Source organism: Triturus cristatus, chromosome 6 (genome assembly GCF_964204655.1).
Source record: "Triturus cristatus chromosome 6, aTriCri1.1, whole genome shotgun sequence".
Taxonomy (NCBI): domain Eukaryota; kingdom Metazoa; phylum Chordata; class Amphibia; order Caudata; family Salamandridae; genus Triturus; species Triturus cristatus.
In genome coordinates, this window is record NC_140589.1 from 1,258,833,044 (window position 1) to 1,258,852,559 (window position 19,516).

The 19,516-nt window shown below is 42.7% G+C and overlaps 1 protein-coding gene across 4 annotated transcripts in view; it reads left to right on the top strand.

Moving 5' to 3' along the window:
• Positions 1-19,516, top strand: part of LOC146821271 (uncharacterized) — an 838,501-nt gene that overhangs the window by 760,225 nt on the left and 58,760 nt on the right. For all 4 annotated transcript variants that reach the window (XM_085612209.1, XM_085612210.1, XM_085612207.1 and 1 more), the window contains one exon: positions 5,856-5,907. In XM_085612209.1, coding sequence (XP_085468335.1) covers positions 5,856-5,907 — 52 coding nt within the window. The remainder of the gene's footprint in view (positions 1-5,855; positions 5,908-19,516) is intronic.

Consider the following 19,516-nt stretch of genomic DNA (forward strand, 5'->3'; position numbering starts at 1 on the left):
AGCGGGCCAAACTCACCACTTAACCGACACCTCCTAAAAGCAGTGGTAATCATCCTGCACGGCTCTGAGGGCATCCCCGCCTTCCAGCACATGGGCTGGCTAAGGCTACTGCGGGCAGGGGGCAGCTGTGGAGAATGCTCCCGGGAACTTTGCCCCACGCCCACCGGGTGTCTGGCTGGGGCAGTGTTAGAGGAGTGTGGCGGTGGGGGTATAAAACAAAGCACAGCGGTGGAAATGAAAGTTCCAGTCCCGGCGTGGGCTCCACATCCCGTGAATGTGTGCAAGTAACTCCATCTCCAATGTGGAGAGAGGCGGGAGGCGAGGAGGAGGGGGGCAGAGATAAAACGTGGAGTGAGAAGGGAGGCGAGGAGGAGGGGTGCTCAACGCCGCACACAGGAGTTTGTAGGCACTGCGGTGCACGTTTGTTTTACCATTCACAGCCGGCCAAACTCACCACTTAACTGCACCTCCTAAAAGCAGTGGTAATTGTCCTGCACGGCTCTCAGGGCATCCACGCCTTCCAGCACACGGGCAGGAAGTGGGATAAGGGAGGGGGTGGCAAATGGCGTGTACATTTCGCGGGCGCTTTGATGTTCGCAGTGGCCGCGCGGCTCACTGAGAACATCAAAGCGCCCGCGAAATGTACACGCAGGCTGCCAAATGGTGCGCGTGCCCGGCGCACATGCACTGTGTGAAAGTGATCGCGATCACACATCAAAGCGGCCTTGCGGCCGCGAAAGTGAAAGCAAACGGTGTGCAGGCTGCCAAATGGTGCGCGCGCACGGTGCACATGCACTGTATTTGGAGGCCTGAAAGCACTCGTTTGCACTTCCAGATCCCCCATGTACAAAAGCTCTCGCGAGAGCAGCGCTAAAGCGCTGTCTCAGGCGAGACCTAAAAAGGGATGGGGTTGGTGGGGGGAATAAGAAATAGCCTGCTATTGCTATGCGATTAAGTCTTGGCATGACTGCCCAACTCACCGAAATGTCCAGCACTGGAATGGCCTTTGCAAAAATAAGGGTGTAGCTCTAACATTAATCAATGAATGCAGTGTTTATACCAAAAAGCTAATATTGTGCCTCGTTGAGAGGAAAAGTGAAATAAAAAATGTGTATTGTGGTGTTCTGCATATTACTGTTTTCCTGCATCCTGTCGTCTGCATATTACGGTTTTCCCTCTTCCTGTTCTTTATGGTATAGAATGCTGAATTTATGTCCTTCTACCAAGTGTAATTCTGTATTGGACTCTATGGGAACAGAGGATTAGAACAGCTTGTCTTGTAGTTGGTGCTGATCCTCTGGGCCTGTTAGACCTGTGTACCTGCTTTTCCAATGAAGCTCCTACTCCAGTATTTATGCTGTGGACCACATCTTTTCATGTATTGATTGTACTGTAGAATTTAAGGTGCTTCTCAAGTGTTGCGTGATGGTGAATCACAGCAATAGGTGTCTTGTCAAATCAGGCATGAGAGTTGTCGATGTAGGTTAGATGGTGGAGTTTGCACAGGAGTAGTGTTTCCTGGAGAGATGGGCGCTGTTTTGGAATCTTCGCAACAGTAACCACAAAGTTTCAAACCACAGCAGGTCAGCGACAATGTAAACAAACAATAGCATTTGAGTTGGTAAAGGCTCCATTTACATTACTCTTGCACTGAAGTGATCATCAGGTTTACAGTAACAAAGCACTTGTAAGTCAAAGGAGATATCTGTTGTACTGAAAGAAAAGCCATGAGCATGCTCAGTCTCGCTGACTTACGCACACAGCTGCAAGAAAGGAGTGGGTGGGAGAAAGAAGAAATAGTACCTGAATCATAGCACAAGCAATGAATGGAGAGTGGAGGGACAATAATGAATCTAAATTAATCTGTACTTGGTTCTCTAGTCACAGAAATAAAAGGAAGAAACTCATGGCAAGCACTGCCCATTTAGAAGGCAGCAAAGAACAGTGACAATGATACAAACAAATATTAAGTAAAGGGTGGGTTCATAGTCCGTTAATGACCACAAAAGTCCCGCAAGTGAGAGCGCATGCCCTTGTGCATGCTCAAACAGATTCGATCTAAAGATTTGTGAGTGCAGCAAAGCCAGTTTGGCAAGTGTTTTGTGCTGTGCATTTCTTGCAGAAACTTCAAATGGGTGTAGAAGAAGACCTGTTAATGCATGCACATGGAATCTACCATTTGAATTGGTATGTATCGCGTTTAAACTTTTGCATCAACTGTTTTATCTACTCAGGCATCAGGTGGGGAGCAGCAAAGGAGCAATCCATTCACTAGCCCAGAGATTGTAAGCATTTAGACTGGAAAAATGATAAAACATTACATCTTGCATATATTTCTAAAATGATTGATTTCATTTTCAGGTCCAGCCTAGACAGCGCATGCGCTGTCGCAAGGCCTGTAGTAAATAAAATATCTAGGGACATTTCTCCAGCCACTTGCCATTGGTTAACTCTGGCATTGCTATTTTTATCTCGCTTATTGTTGGCTGGCGATCTGATATGTCACTTCCTTTTTTGGAGGAAGCAGCACTGTCCAACTACTGTTAAGTTACGCTGCAGGGCTGTATCTTTAGGGACTACTTCGTTGTTTTTTGCTATGGCGCCTGGTTCACTGGACCCACCATGCACTGGGTAATGAAATTTAAATATTAGGGGTTAAGAAAAGGGTGCAGTACCTCAGGCTGTTACTAGGTGTCCCAGGGACACCTAGTAACAGCCTGTGGTACTGCGCCCTTTCCTTAAGCCCTAATATAGAAATTCCATTACGTAGTGGCTTTAGGAACGAGCAGCGCAAGCATTTGCCTTTGCGATAAGAAAACATTTTAACTTAATAAAGGAAGAAATGCTTGTGATTCTTCATAAAAGCCATTGCTTAAAGGAATGCCTATATTAGGGCTTAAGGAAAGGGTGCAGTACCACAGATTACTAGGTGTCCCTGGTACACCTAGTAACAGCCTGTGGTATTGCACCCTTTCCTTAAGCCCTAATATAGGCATTCCATTAAGCAGTGGCTTCAGGAACGAGTTGGAGCATTTGCGAGCTAAATCTATTGGGTAATGCCTATATTTTGTAAGGAAAGGGTGCAGTACCACAGGCTGTTACTAGGTGTCCCAGGGACACCTAGTAACAGCCTAGTAACAGCCTGTGGTACTGCACCCTTTCCTTGCTTAGTGGATTATTTTTTTTATTCATTAATTATGCTACTGCTGGGATATTTTTTAATAAAAAAAAAACTCATTTGCAACACCAATTGCTCAAAGTTTAACTAATGCAAAACCTAATTGCATTGAAAATGCTTGATCGTGTTGGTGTTGGGCGTTGTATGTCAATTGCAATGTTTCTATAAACAGTGTTAATGTAACTGCCACCCGGCATATTTAATTAATAAAAAGTCAGCACTATACATTTAGGAAACATGGGATTGACCGGTCTGGTGTCCCATTTGCCACCAGTTCCTACCACGAGAAACTTCAAAATCTTTTTCAAACCAATCTGTCGCCATATACAAAAGATTGACAATCTGAAACCTAATGAGACATTTTGTAAAGCAAGTATCACAAACTACTGAAGGGTCTGACAAAAACCCCTTCAAAAAGTACCTATTCTGTCCGAAGTTTTAGTGTCCTTGCATATTTTTATACTGTTCAGGAATTTCTGCTCATTGCACAAAGCAAAAATTCTCATCAGGATTAAAATAGGAAGTTCTACTTTTAGATCACCTGTTATGCTCCACCCCAATTTACCTGAACCAAATTTTGTGTCCAGGATCTGAATGGTGCTATGGAAACACATGATGGACAGACTGCTGAATCAATCAAACATTAACCCCCAGTTAAGAGATCTGGGTTAAATCCATCATTCTTTTGCTAACTACACCACCCCAGTTTGGACCCAGCCTTATGCAATTCAGTTTTGACCCTGCTCCTCATGGGAACAGTCCAGCCCGAGCTGCCAAGCCGGGTCCTCCATGAACCGTAAACAAGCATCCTGGGACGGGCACATGGATCTGAATAGGATTTGTCAAACTTTAGCCAATTTCCAAATCAAAAACCTTTTCCTATGGAAATCATTAATTAACAAACTGACATTCACAATCATCAAATCTGTGATATAGATTTAGATGTATATAATATATATATTGATGACGGTGATAATGCCTGCATTCACATAAAAATTCTCTCCTCAGAAAACAGTTTTATTCAGATAACTATTGTGATTTAGAACTGAGGAAAATATAAACTCAGAACCATTGGGGCCCAGAGGTGGCTTGGGCCAGCCACCCTTTGAGAATGTGTGCTCACATTTGTTCTTAGTACTATCAGAAAAAGCATCCTTTTAATTGGAGCAACTAAAAAGTGCCCATTTGTGATTGATGGGAAGATCAAGACTTGTTGGTTTTGTTGGTCTTCTGTTCTTGGATGTTGAACAAGTAAAAGAGCGAGAATGAAATGAAACTGCATACGTGTTATGGCTTACACAGTCCAAAAATGGCTCTTAAATTATTTGAATTTTTTGTTTCTTTTGAAATATTTGAACTTCACTATTTGAGTTTGAAATGTGGCTGTTCTATACAAATAGACTAGGACCATCCTTTTTAGCCATATGGCATGTGAGTAGGGCCTGGGGAATTTGTGATGTTCTGGCAGCTGTAATTTTTAAATGCACCACAAACCAGGGGAATGGAGAGAAAATATTTTATTTGGTCTGCCACTGTCTCCCCGAGCCGAATATTCAGAGACTCCGGAAGCAGGGTAGGATTCCCACCGGGCTCCCTCTGGAAACTAATTTGGTGAGGAGCCTGTGCTCAAAGTTTCCCTATGGGGGGGGGGGGGGGTGGGCTTCATTCTTGCAACAAATTGGTCAGGGGTCACTATGAAATGTTTTGCTTGAAATTATAGGAATACAGTTTTAAGCACCAAGTAGATTTGGCTCTTTTTCTGGTCCTGATGAAACGCAGAGACCTTGATGGTACTGTTAGGCATGGATTTGGACCTACTTAACACAACCAAAGGCTCATTATTGCCTCTCTTGGTTCAACTTTGTTTTTAATCTGGACATGATTATTAGCCATAAATAAGTGTTGAGGGGTACCCGTAGTCCATTTTAATTGACTTCAGTATACCCAATCTCCTTTAACACCCATCCCATCACCATGACATTAACCTGCGCTCTGGCAAGCTCCAGGGCAGGGTAGTCAAAGAGTCCCAGTTTTTATGGGGGTACTGCAGCACCCACCCAGTGAGGAGCAAGCCAGATGATGAAGCATGCCACCTAGGTAGGTGGGGGTTATTGGACCCTTTATAAAAGGATTCCCGAGACCCGTAGCATTATTGCTGACCAAAGTTTTAATAATTCTTCGGCCATACAATGGAACAGCACACTCCTTGTATTGAGCTGTAATGTTTAGAATCTGTTTTCATACTCCTACATGTTTCAAAATTTGTCACACACACCACAGTCAGTATGTGCTGCCATTGATGTATAGATGTGCCCACCATAGGGCAGATAGATTCCACAAACACATTTTGGGGGGTGGTAGGTGATATTTGAAGTATTCCAAGCCTGTCATCTGCTGATAGTGCGTTCTATAGAACTAAGACCTTACATTTAACAAAATGCCGCCTGCACTAAGGATTCTGAAATAGAAATAAAATAATTTAAAAAACATAAACGTAATGGGTTGTCGTGAACGAATGCTTTTATTTCGAATTGGTGTGCCCCCCTGCCTATTGCATGCCATGTGGTTGAATGTATGATATAGTAAGAAAAGATCCATTGTTCTGATTGTACTGGATGCAATGTTTAAAGAATGGTGTGGCTTTCATACTAATAAGAACGTCCTTTGTTTTGTGCAGCAAAAAATGAACAAGAAGAGGAGGAAAAGTTATTGGCAGAGGTACAGACAAGGTAGGATCAGTCGCTTAAAGCAGATGTGTACTATTTTTTTAACCTTAATTTTATTATTTTATTGCTCTGTCATACAGTCATAGAATTGCATATTCTTTACATACATTTACAGTTGTAGTATGGTAGGAAAAAACATCACAGACATCATAACCAACATTTCGCTCGGAGTCCAAACATTCAAAACGGATCTCAACGTGGGTGTACTTGCTACTGTGTAATTCCAGCTTAACATAGTGTTGAGTTTAATTAACCCATGTTAACATTAAATAGAGAAAGCAGGACCTCCGCCAGGTCAATGGAGGTCCAATGTCATATATTCTTACTGGGGTCGGGTTCGCTGTTTGTAGCTAGCTAGTCTCTTAGAGGTTGCCAGATGTATTTAGGCCTCGGATTGGGAGCTGCAGAGTAGCAAAAAGTTTGCTATTAGTAACGCAGTACATTACACTATTAATCTAGTGTCCCACTGATGGGGTGTGTTTGCATCCCCAGTGTATGGCGAGTTCCCTTTTTGCCAGGGGTAGTGCTATTGCAACAAACCTACGTGACGCTTTAGGTACATTGGCAATATACCCTAACAATGCTGGGGGGGGTGTCTATCTGCAGTTGTCATTCGTTCTAGTTCTAGACATATGCTTCTCCAGTAATCTGCTATCCTACTACAGGTCCAGGTCATATGTACAAAGCCACAGTGGGGGGTCTGACATTTAGGGCAGTGTGGAATGTGTGTGGGGTCTATGGGGGCCGTTGCTACTGGTGTAGTGTAGATTATACACAGACATTTATAATGGATTTATTTGTGTCGATGGTTGAAGGACACTAGCCTAGTGTATTTACAGAATTCATACCAAATTTAGTCAGTGAGTTGGTATCCCAGTTCAGCCTCCCATGCAGTTCTGAGCTTGGTCTCCCATGTAGGCATTAGCTCTGCCCACGCATGGTACAGTTTAGAAATTAAATGATTCCCCTCCACATCTGTAATGAGCAGCGCAAGCTGTTTAAAGTTATCCTATTCTATAGGATATGTCAGAAGTCTACTCATGAGTGCGTTCTGGAGTCTGGTTAAAACAAAATGGTCGAGGTATGTGGTGCCCTCAAAATAATTGTCTTTGGAGTGTGAGAAAATATGGCCACTGGGTAAAATGTCCCCAAACATGTAGAACATACCACTCAAGAGTGCATTTCACTAAGGGTTCTTGCGTAATTGGTAACCAGGGGTTGTCAACTAAGGGGAGTGCCAGTGAATTCAAAGCTCTTCCCCCGTCATTTGGAATAACCTCGCCCAGGCCCAGCTGGTGGGGGACACAGTTTGGATGTCAGTTTTGCCTTGCGACAGTCGGGCTGGTAGCAGGGCCCTAATGGCACTGGGGCCACTAGGTCCATCTCTGGTTTGGAATAAGGGAGGCATACATCTGGGTGATACCAGTGTCACGCGTGGCTGCATTGTGCCACTAGAGAGTAAAGATTGATCTTTGGGACTTCAACCCCACACTCTCTCATGGAGAATAACAAAGATGCTCCAGCTAATACGTGGTTGTTGCCCTCCCCAGATGAGACGCACCAGGTGCGTACGTATTTGTGTACAAAATGCATTAGTTAGGGGAATAGGAATGTTGTTAAATAGAGCAGCTGTGGTAGGACTATCATTTGTATGATGGCTATATGGCCAGCCATAGAACGTGGGGGTTTGATACATCTAGCTGTTCCAGCACTCAGTTTGTCCACCACTGGTCCATAGTTGAGCCACAGTATCTGCTTTTTGTTCCTATGTAAGAAGATCCCAAATTTCGTGTGTCTGGCTCACACCAAGTCAGCAGGAACTCTTTGCAAGTCTCCCACCTTTGTGAGGGGGAAGATCTCGGACCTTTGCCAGCTAATGTGTAGTCCCAAAAGCATCCTGAAGCGTGCCACCTCATGCAGGAGTAGTACTAGGTTGTCGGCCAGTTGTCTCACATAGTTTAATATCGTCTATGTACAGTGTTATTATGAAGGGGCCATTTTTAAACTGCAATCCCCGGTGGTAGTGATTTTTTTGCAAGTGTCGCACTAGGGGATCCATCACTATGATGAAAAGGAGTAGCAATAACGGGCAGCCCTGTCTGGTGCCATGGGAAACGGTGAAGGGTCTCATTATCGTACCGTTAAATCTGATGCGTGCTGTTGGTTGTGAGTATAGTAAAGTGATGAGGGATGTGAATCCCACTGGGAAGCAGAGTTTTCGCAACATGGCTTGAAGGAAGGGCCATTCCAAGGAGTCAAAGGCCTTTTCAGCATCCAGCAGTGCCGCTCTAGCTGGGACTATTGGTGCTATCCTGTGAAGGACAGCAAAGAATGTCCAGAGATTAAGTGCAGTAGATCTATGCAGGACAAAGCCCGAATGTGCTGGCAATATAATCTGCCCCATTAGGAGTGCCAGGTGATTTGCTGCTATTTTTGGCCGATATTTTAGTATCAAAGTTTAGCAATGATGGTGGTCTGTAGGAGTCACAGCTTAGTGGGTCATTCCTGGGTTTTAGGAGTAATATTATAACTGCTTCCATGGGTGTTGGAGGAAGGACCCCTATCTTCAATGTTTCTGCATAAAGCTCCAAGAGGTGCGGCACTAGCAGGCTCTTGGATGCCTTGTAAAAAGCTCTGGAGAACCCATCAAGACCCGGTGCCTTGGTACCATCTATGGCGTCTATAGCTTGCGTTAGCTCTTCCGCAGTGAAGGGCTCACTTTAGAATTAATGTTGCGCAGTTGTGAGCCATACCATTACCACTTCCTCAAGATAGTTGGTAATTACGCTCATGTCCCCTGTCTGCTGAGAAGTGTACATGTAAGTGTAGTATTGCAGCAGCTTGCATTGAATGCCAATCATGTCAGCTACATATGTACCGTCGGAGCCCTGTAGACCAGATATATGGGATTGGTCCCATGGTGGTTATATGAGCCAAGCCAGCGTGAGCCCTGAACTCTCACCCTCCCCGTTCGTACGGGCCCTTACATATTTGCCCCAAAGTGGGCTTCTCTCTCTCTCCACTGACTCCTGATAGTTGGTCATCAAGGCCACTCTTCTAGGCAAACATTCTGGGCCTCCTTGGTGGTCTGATTGCGATCTAATGATAATATATCACCCTCCACTGGGACAATGTGTGTCTTTCAATATCCCTGTACCTTTGGAGATGCAGACCCCCTCATCTACGCTTTGAAGGCCTCCCATAGGATGACACCGACCTACCAGATGTGTATTTCATGGGACTTGTTTTCCCACTTTTCTTTGCCAGTCTCCCTAATGTATAAATAGTGTTCAATGTTTGTGTTATACTCCACTATGTCTACCGGAAATTAAAAAAAAATCAACAGGAGAAATGATCTTTACTTTTATTTATGCAGTGCATGTCTCCCAAACTTAGTAAATGGGGCTTAAATATAACCCCGTTGCTTCCTTGGAAACACAAGAATCACATCTAAATGAAGAAGTAGAATGGAAGTGCTCCTCTTCAAAACTGCAGAAATAGCTTTTACTGTCCCATGAGCTCTGTTTGTGCTTTCATTTGGACTTTAAGAACACATGCATGAGGTTTAACACTTTATTTGAAAGGTGTAGCCCAGACTGGACTTCACTTGAACCAAAAGCATCCCTGTTAAATGTTGTTCACACCAGTTCCACACTGGCTGTACGAGCAAGCCTAGCAAGTAAATCTGTTTGTCCCCAGGATTATATTGATCCCCCCCCCCCCCAATCAAAGATAAGTTTGCAAAAAGTTAGATTAAACAGAGTAACTTAAAAAACTAAATAGCTTAAAAGATCCATATTTTTATGATGCTGGGCTGAAATGAGGTTTGGAGGGTGCTGGTTATCAAGTTCGTCAAGGACTGCATGTTACCAAAGAGCCAAGGTTCTCCTTATCTGCACATTTTGTATGTGCCTACAAGAGAAAAGTGTGTGACTGATGGAAAACAATGATTGCGCTGCAGACACACAGTGGTAGCTGGTACCCTAAATATTTGGTGGTGGCAACCAACCACTAACCAGCATGCCTTTAAGGTCATCACCAAAGCGGTCAGTCATAGATTGTTATAAAATGTTTGATGAACCACAACTAAGTTCTGGCATTGGGGCTGAAGACAGTGCAAGTTGCTCACTGTGCTTGTGAGTGGGAAACCAACTAAAGAAATCAAAATGTACTTACCCACTCTGCTGGCTCATCTCTTCCAGTCCTCATGCTTGAGTACCTCAGCACTGGTCTGCAGCAATTGAATCCTCCCCACCAATCCGGATGCTGCTCTCATGCAGCTGATAATGTTAAGCAGCAATGAAGCAGCACCAAAATTGGCTGCAACTGGCTGCCTCAATGCTCCTACATGTGTTTAAAGAACAATGGTCCAGGGGTGGCCTCAAAGGTCCAAAGCGAAAAAGGTGACCCGGAGCGGGGCACTGTTTGAATTAAATTAATTTTCAGAACAAAAATGGTGACCCAGAAGGGGGCACTACTTATGTATGAGATTTAAATTCAGTCAGGAGCAGAAAAAGATTTACAAAGGGTCATGTATGTCAGAAAATGACGGACATTTATTTTTCAAATGTGCTTAGTATTCAGGTGCTCACACATTAAGTGAAAGAAAGCATGACGTGAGAGTGAGTTTTAAAAAGACATCGCATTGACAACAATATAGTTGAACTCCACAAATAATTTTTACACAGTGAGTGGAGTTCATGTTGTAGAGTGGTCGACGTTTCAAACCCAATTAGTGGGGTTCATCTTCAGGACATAGGTGAGCTAGTTAATGGCGAAATCTGTTAATTCCACAGTTACCCTCTGGTAGTTCAATTTGAATAGTGTGCTCGTAGCTTGCACGAAATTGGTGGAAGGTCTGGCAGTTGGGCAGAGATTTTCTTTTGCGATTAGTGATGCAATTTGCAGGAAGCTGTACTGCTGTGCGGTGCAGAGATACACGATGGCAGTGTTAATTTTGTTAATCCTGGCGACAGGGCAATGAATGGGGGCCTGAAGCCATGAAACCGGTAGCGTCCTCCTGCTGCCATGACTAGCTGTGACTGGCTGGGCAACCATATTGTTGTCAATGCGATGTCTTTTTAAAACTCACTCTCACTACTCTCATACATGTAATAAGTAGTGCCCCCATCTGGGTCACCCTTTTCATTCTGAAAATGTATTTCATTCAAACAGTGCCCCGCTCCGGGTCACCTTTTTTGCTTTGGACCTTTGAGGCCACCCCTGAACCATTGTTCTTTAAACATATTCTACTATCCCAGGTTCACATATTGGGGTCCCCTCGTTTTCTAAAAACCTGCTCCCACAGGTACTGGGAGCCTGTGCCTGCCTTCCACCCAACTGTTAAAGACAGCTGGGTAGTGTGGTTTAAAGTGCATATGTCAGGCAGTTCATCGCAAGACACCTGGCCAAAATGACGCGCACTCCAAACTGGTGGAGTGAGCATTACTTCCCTGCTGCCAGTCCGCAGTAGTTACCCAGCTCCCAAACACGGCTCATTCTGGGGAAAGGGAAACCTTTGATCCAGAAACCTAACTTCTGCTCTCTGATCTTGAGATGCTGCATTTGCATCAAAAAGCATCTGTCCCTGTGTATATAACTGGCCACACCTTGGATCTTGTCTTTATATACTTTCCTAACCTTCAGGCTGACCACCTCTCCACTAGTTTGGACAGATCATTTTTCTATTATCTTTCAGCTCCATATTAAAGGAGAACTTTCTAGCTGCAAAAAGGAGGGTCCTGGATAGGCCTGGGCTAAATTTCCGTTCCGCTTGCGGAAATTGCGATAATTTGACATTTTCGCGTTCCGCGGAGAGCGCGAAAATGTCAATTTCCGCATTCCGCAGCTTAGCGATAATTTGTTTCTTGCTCGCACTGTAAAATAATGCATGCGCGCGCGCGATCGCCTTACCTGAATCCCCGCGTTCGCCGACAAGTTTTCCTGATCCGGTCACGTTCTCCACGAGATGTTGGATTGTTGGTAGCCATTTGCGCTGTCTCGCGACAGTTCGCGCCCGCAGTAATGTCATTGGTCGCGCGATCACATCTTTCTTCTCGCGATCATGCACCGCGAGAAGAGTGAAAACAAGAGGGCCGCGCCCCTGCGAGCAACCGCATGGGTAAGTTGGCGAGCCGCGACCACACAGAATATACCGCGAACGGGCGGTAAAAAAACTTCCGCACCTTCGCGATATTTCCGCGTGTTTGCGGAGATTTTTAACATTTTCGCGATAATTTGCGAAAGTCACTTTCGCAAATTCCGCCCACCCCTAGTCCTGGAATGACAAGGCCTTAGACGAAGGTCTCACTCTCCTCCTTCTTAAGTTTTCCCACACCCACTACTCTATGAAGACTTCATATGTCGTCAACGCCCTGACGGACTCAGAGCTCCTTCTCTCAGGCCTTAGCTATAATTGCTCCTTTTAAACAAAGTTGCCCCAATTGAAATAAAACTCACTCCCTCTGGTACTCGGAGAACCTTAAAAAGGAGAAATCCGCTTGCAGAAAATGTGAGGAGATTGCGCACCACAAAATTTCTCCCCGATAAATCTGCCTATAAATTGGCATTACGGACCTACCATAAAAACATCATAGAAGTTTACAGGTCCTACATTAACAGGATAACTAATGCTGGGAACATGGCCAAGGAATTATAGAAGGTTTTAAAAGAGTTTACAATACCCACCGCCTCTGCTTCCACTATCACGGCCTCTCAGCCTTTGTGCGATGTTCTCGCAGATCATTTTAAGGAGAACATGTCCAAAATGTACTGTAATCTTTCTATCTGCACTACACAGACAGAGTTCTCCCTTAACGTCTCCTCTGCCAGCAACCATCCTGCTTTCCTAGAGGAGTTTAAACCCATCACCTCAGAGCAAGTCTCCGACATGATGAGTGCAATTAAATCAGGTTCACCTTCTGAACCTTCCCACCTCATACGTTATGGTGACCCTGGCTACTGTACTCCTTCCTGTCATCACTTCAGTGTTTATTATCACTTAGCTCTGAAAGCCTTCATTTGAGCTGAAAAGCAGCACAAGTTATGCCCTTTTTAAAGAAACCTAATGCGATCCCAATGAGTTTGCCAATTCTATACCCATATCGCTGCTTTCTTACCTCAGCAAAATCTTCGAGACCTTAGTGAATAAATAACTTTGTTCTTACTTGGAAGCCCACTCCCTTGTGGATCCCTCTGTCAGACTTTCGAGCTTCCTATAGCACAGAAACAGCATAGGTGGCCGTATTGGATACCACCAGGCTTTCCTTTGAAGGAGGTCTCCCATCCATGTTAGTACTACTCGATTTATCTGCCGTATTTAACACCATCTTTTATTCTCTCCTGGTCCAGAGGCTTGCAGAGATTGGTGTCAGTAGAAAAGCTTTAGGATTGCTCAAAAATTTCATTAGCAACCAAACTCAGACTGTACTTCTAGAATCCTTTAAATCCTGTACTCTGACTTTAGACAGGGGGTTCACTTATATTTCTCATTTTGCCTAACACTCTTTAACATCTATATAGCCCCACCTAGCTCAAGTGGTAAGATCTTGTAGCTTTGAAGCCATCTCTTATGAAGATAATACACAAATGATCGTCTCAATAGGACCCAACCCTGAATCCACCAAAAGCAGAATTGGTGAATGTATGAGGAAAATCACCTCCTGGATGGCTTTGAATTTCCTACAACTGAACAGTTAAGGTCCATGCACGCTGGTCAGACGGTTGGTGGTCCCCCACCCTTAAAAGGTGTTAAAAAAACATTGGCATCCTAGTAGATGAGTCTCTGAGTGAGAAGGTAGGCTCCAACTGTGGTGCCTGCTTTGGGATCATGCATATGCTCAGGAAGATCTTTCACTGGTTCCAGCAGCAAACTAGGAAAATCCTCACTCATCATAACCTGGTGGGATTATGACAATACCCTCCTGTTTGCAGCGAATGATTCACTACTCTCTAAGCTGCAGGTGGCCCAGAACACTACTGCCCACCTGGTTTGTGAACTTCCTCCTCTCCTTGCTGTCTATCAGAGACTACATTGAAATCTCTTTACTGGCTCCCTTTGAGAAAATGCTCTTTATTTAATTTCCTGTGCCTGGCTTACAAAACTTTTAAGCAAGGGCCCTCTTTACCTACAAGAGTAACTCAATCCGTATCTGCCTAATTGGGATCTCCGATCCAAAGGGCAACTCTTGCTATGCCCTTATCGCATATGTATGTTCAAATATGGTGGGCGGTTAATTTCCTATCTCACGTCCCACCACCGGAACAGACTGCGCTTTCATATTCGGTCCTTCTCTGACTTCACCTGTGATCCAGCGGATTCGATCGTGCATCACTTGGCCCACATTAATCATTACTAATTACTGTCAGAGAAAATTATTCTTTTCCCACCACTGCTACTGCTTGATCAGATTAGTACTTACTTTCTAACTCGGTCCTCCAATGGATCTTGATCGTATGCACTGAGGAGAGAGAAAGCTAGTGGTATGCAACCATTTGGCTACACAAAGAACAGCAATCGTGAGCCAAATTCAAGGGTGTTTATTACAAATTAGTACTCAAATTAAGATAAATCACTCAAGACTATACCATACAGGTACAGAATTGCCACAAATAGGCCAAGCCACGTAAAGAAATGTAAGCGAATAAGGTTTACACAAACTAAGAATTCTGACAAAACAATGCAAAACAGGAACATTAATATTTGATGCTCGGAAAATCGTCACAGATGAAATCTACCACACATTAGTAATCTAAATTTTACAATCTCAGATTAAGGCAGAAGAATACTCGGCGCTCAGAGACAAAGCAGCTCTATAGAATATAATAGGAATGAGGCACAAGAGTATAAGTGATTCTTATTGCATTTATATATCGCTTACTACTCCTGACGAGGCGTCAAAATGCTTTTTTGGCGCAGCAAGCTACTCCGGAACCCAAAGAATATTAGTGGTAAATTAGTATAGGGAGCTATGAAATTAATTTGAGTGGTTGACATGTGAGTTTATTTGGTTTGAAAAAGGAAAGAGGAAAGATAGAGGGAAGGGATTACATTTATATAGCAGTTGCTACCCATAATGAGGTGCTGATGCACTTTTCAGCTGGTAGCACGCTACTCCGGAACCCAAACAGGATTAATGGAGAATTAGTATAGGGAAATATGAAATTAATTGGAGCGGTGGACATGTTAGTCTTAGTTAGGTTGAAAAGGATAGTGGAGAAATGGAGGAGGGAAGGCTCTGCAGAGTGTTTTTTCTTGGAGCGTGGGAGGTAGATGGGGAAGAGTCAGAAGGAAGGGTTTAGAAAGGCTTGTTTGGGAGATCTCAATAGTGAAAAAGGTATGAGATGATGCAAGAAGGGGTAAAGGAGGAATATTCTAGAAAGGGTTATTAGAATGGGGTTTGGAATGAGTTAGAGTGGAGGTAGAGGATATATTGAGAGAGGTGTTGGGTAAGATAAGGATAGTGCATTGGAGATGCTGAATTAGAAGTAAGGTAATAAATATAAAGATACATCAGTACAAGGAGGGTATACATGTAGAAGAAAGATAATATATGTAGATTTGTGTTTTATTTAATAAACTCACTTTCAAGCGTTGCTGTACTTTAAGGTAACTTATTTGTTTTTATTTCTTTTAAAAATGTAATTCAATAGTGAAGCAATTGTTGATCGTTATGATAAAGATTTACTTAATTATGCAGTGACCTATATACATGTTGAACATAGAAAAAATAACCATAAGTAATATGTACATTTGTTAAGCAGAACTAACGGATAACTCTATTTATCAAAATATTTATCATACACATTTATATAAAGTAATACACATATATATAGGTACACATATACAGTCGAAATAAATGCTTATATATACAAGGATATGCTGTATATTTGTTTGAGTATGGTGGTTATGTTGGGAAAAGCCAATTCTTGAGTTGTCTTCTAAAGATAAGGTAGTTATCTGTGGATCTTATGTTTTGGGGTAAAGAGTTCCATCGTTTGGCTTCTTGAACAGAGAAGGATGTGCCACCTATGGTTTTTTTTTCTTGTATGGTGGGATTTTGAAGCAAGGTGCCAATCTGAAGCGGATGTTCCTTTGTTGAATGTATTTGGTGATTGTATTCCTAATGAAGAGCTCTCCTGTTCCATGCATCGCTTTGTGAGTAATACAAAGCAGCTTGAATGTGGATCTTCTGGAAACCAGTAACCAATGTAGGGCCTGCAAACCAGGGGAGATGAGGGCTTGTGGCTTTATATCCGAGAGTAGTCTGGCAGCAGAGTTCTGGATCCATTTTAGTCTTTTCATAGTTAAAGATGATGCATGGTAGAGTCTATTGGCGTGATAGTTTAGACAGAGGTGGGGCAAGGTGCGTCGCAGACGTTTTATGGTAACAAAGCTTGATATTGCTAGGTTATCCACTTGGGCTTGGAGCCCAAACCTCTGCTAAACTGTCCTCTTTCAAATCACCTATTCCATCATGTCTTGATGGTAAAGTGCATGCACTTTAGGGTCCATGCTCAACTGGAGAAGGATTCTTCAAGGTTTCATGCTTTTATAAACAAATTTCTACTCTTGATTCCTAATTTAGGTTGTTCCCATTAAAGGAACCGCAACTTTCAACAAGCATTTGCAATGCACTAGGTCTCGTATTAGTTAAATTTAGAGCCATTGGCGTTGCAAATAAAAATGTTTGTTAGAATTTATTTTCCTCAAACAATATCCTAGCATTAGCAGAACTAATATAAAAAGTCCATGAAGCAAGTAAAGCGTGCAGTACCTTTGCCTGCTACTAGGTGTCCCTGTGGACCGCTACTAGCCATATAAGGTATTATACCCTGCAATAATGAAGGATACAACTCATCCACAGGACCTGGTCTAGGCCCACCTTATTTATTCCCATGCAACAGGGCTCGTTGACACACTCAGAAAGCATGGTAGAGCTTATTCTGCTTCCATGGCTGTTGTTCAGCTCAAACGTGCTCAAATCCATGATGCAGTCACTGATATTTCCAGCACTCAGGATGGAGGAAGATGTCACACTGCACAGGAGCAAAAAAAGACTGCAGTAAGCCATTCTACTAATGCTGCCCTTTAGCTTCAGATGTTTAATGCCAAAGCACAGTGTGCCACCTCTGCTGCAAAAGTAAATACATAGAAAACAGATGCGGAGCCCGTCTGCCCGCCCATTTTTTTATTGATATTAATTGACTCCTGTAGCAATGGTAACATCCACAGCAACATTTCGGAAGCTTGGTCATTAGGCTTCAATAGGTTGGAAAAAAAGATCAGTCTAATGTACTCCTCAGGGGAAATAACGCTAGGTAAGGGAAATTGTCTCTGAATCAATTCAAGGGGCAATTGGGTCTAAGGAAATAGTTCAGGTCTGAGTCCATGGAAGGTACTGAATGGGATCTGTAGACAGGGTTTTGCAAACATAGGTCAGTTTTCAGCCTGCATGAAAGTCGAAAGAAATCTTCTCCTCATCCTGTCCTCTATCTAACTGACTGACCAACTAACTCACTGACTTCCTCCCTGTCAGGGCAACAATATGTTAGAATTGATAGTCCGTTGGCAACTCCCCTTTGGTGCATCATCAATAGAATTGGTTTCCCTCTCTGTGTGAATTTGTGGTACACACTTCGCAACAGTGAAATAAATTACCACACTGGACATGGTAACACCGGTCGGTCACACACTCAGGCCAGAATATAACAGTCCATTGTTTGTCCACAGGTTTCCCATGTGCTCGTACATAAATTCTTTCCTCCGACATTATGTATTCTGCTACAAGAAATGTATCTATTCTAAACTAGAAATGTGTGAGAACACTTGCGAGGAAAGCAAGTCAGAAATAACATTTCACTAGCTCCCATGAAATGCAATGATGCGAATGCAGGCCTTAAGAGAAATGCTAACCTAAGACATTAAATGTAATGGTGCATATCTAATATACATGTGCTTTTTAAACATACGAGTATAATATTTTTCAGTATTTTTAGTTCGTTTCATTAGTATACAATGAATTATCAAAAATGTGCGTCAAGGAGTAGGGTCTAGAACCACATTTGGAAAGTACATACGTGTAACATGATTCCATACTTTTAAGATTTTTTATTGTTTAATTTATTTTAGACTACTAAACACATAAACACATAAGGATTGTTAGGCACTAATAGCGACATCTCTGACTTACACAGACAAATTTGCACACGTTTGAAGAATACAAACTAAGCTTCAGACTGAACTTGAAGAGGATGGTTAGAAATAAACTACTCATTGATAATATTCATTCTTGCAATATAGCATGCTTGTTATTCAAAATCTTAGTTGCAATAAAGCTTATACATTGGTTATTACATATTGATCGCTTTATTATTCTATATTGTCTATATTAATACATTTCGTTAGTCGAGGATCGGTTTTATGAACTTAAGCATCAAATGATTTTCTTTCATGTTCAGTAAAAACACTGAGAAAACATAACTTTTACAGATAAAACTCTTCACAGTGGTTTATTCGGGTACAACACGTACATATCATAGTGTCATGTAAGCATCGTGTGCAAAGGAAACATGCACTTTATATGTCAAACTCGTTATTGTCATGTTTTCTGTAAAGTGTAAAGAGTGGGCAATTTTGCGCTGTACCACCTGGTTTAATACATTACTCAAGACCTGGCTGTTCTAACTCCTCCTTTTCCTAATCATGCACTTGAGTGCCGAATGACCCCTTAGGGGGTGATTTGTTTGCGATATAACCAATCTCCTCAACATAACAAGGGAAAAATAAAATGGTAGTAAATGCATTTTATTACTATTTTATTCTTCACCTTTGTGGCTCTGGCAGCAGGGGTGCAATGCTCCTCCATCCTGATGTAATGGCTGCTGCTCCAGGCACATGCCTTTGTGCCACAGGCAAAGAACTAGCCATCTGATACAGGGTGCCACACTGAAAACAAGAAATGGAAAGTGGTACTCTAGAATCAAAAAACAGCGATTACAAATAGTATACCGACCATAATGTCTTTCATTGTCCGTGCTCCCTTTAGTGCCCCATCTTATGCTGTGGTATGCTAGGTTTATGCCATCGTATGATGTGGAATGCTCAAATATGACTGTTGCTCAGATATTCTCAAAGAGAATGTTCAGAGTTATCAAGAAACTGCTTTATCTGCTCATGAATCTTTGTGAATTGTGCCCAGTGTCTTTAATTTGCACTCCTAACCATCGCATTTTGCTGAGTAGGAAGGCAATTTCTACATTGATGACCAACTACCCCGATCTTAGTTGTTCATTTCTTTCTTCTCTCCTTCATATACTTATTTATTAGGATAGTTCCTCTCCCTTTGCACTCCAAATGTCCCCTCCTGTTTTAATTGTTTGTCTGAGACATGAGTGGTGCATTTTTCCCTACATAGTTTTTCGTATTACAGGATTTAACAATGTTTACATCACTCATTATTGCAGAGAGATGCTTCTAATTTCTTTTGTGTTTGGTCGTTCTGAAAGTTCATGAGGATCTGATCATCTCCCAAAGCCCACCTGATGTTCCCCTTAACCTGATCCATCTCACAGCTCCTCACTCCAGATCTAATGCAGTCCACTTTGCTTCTCT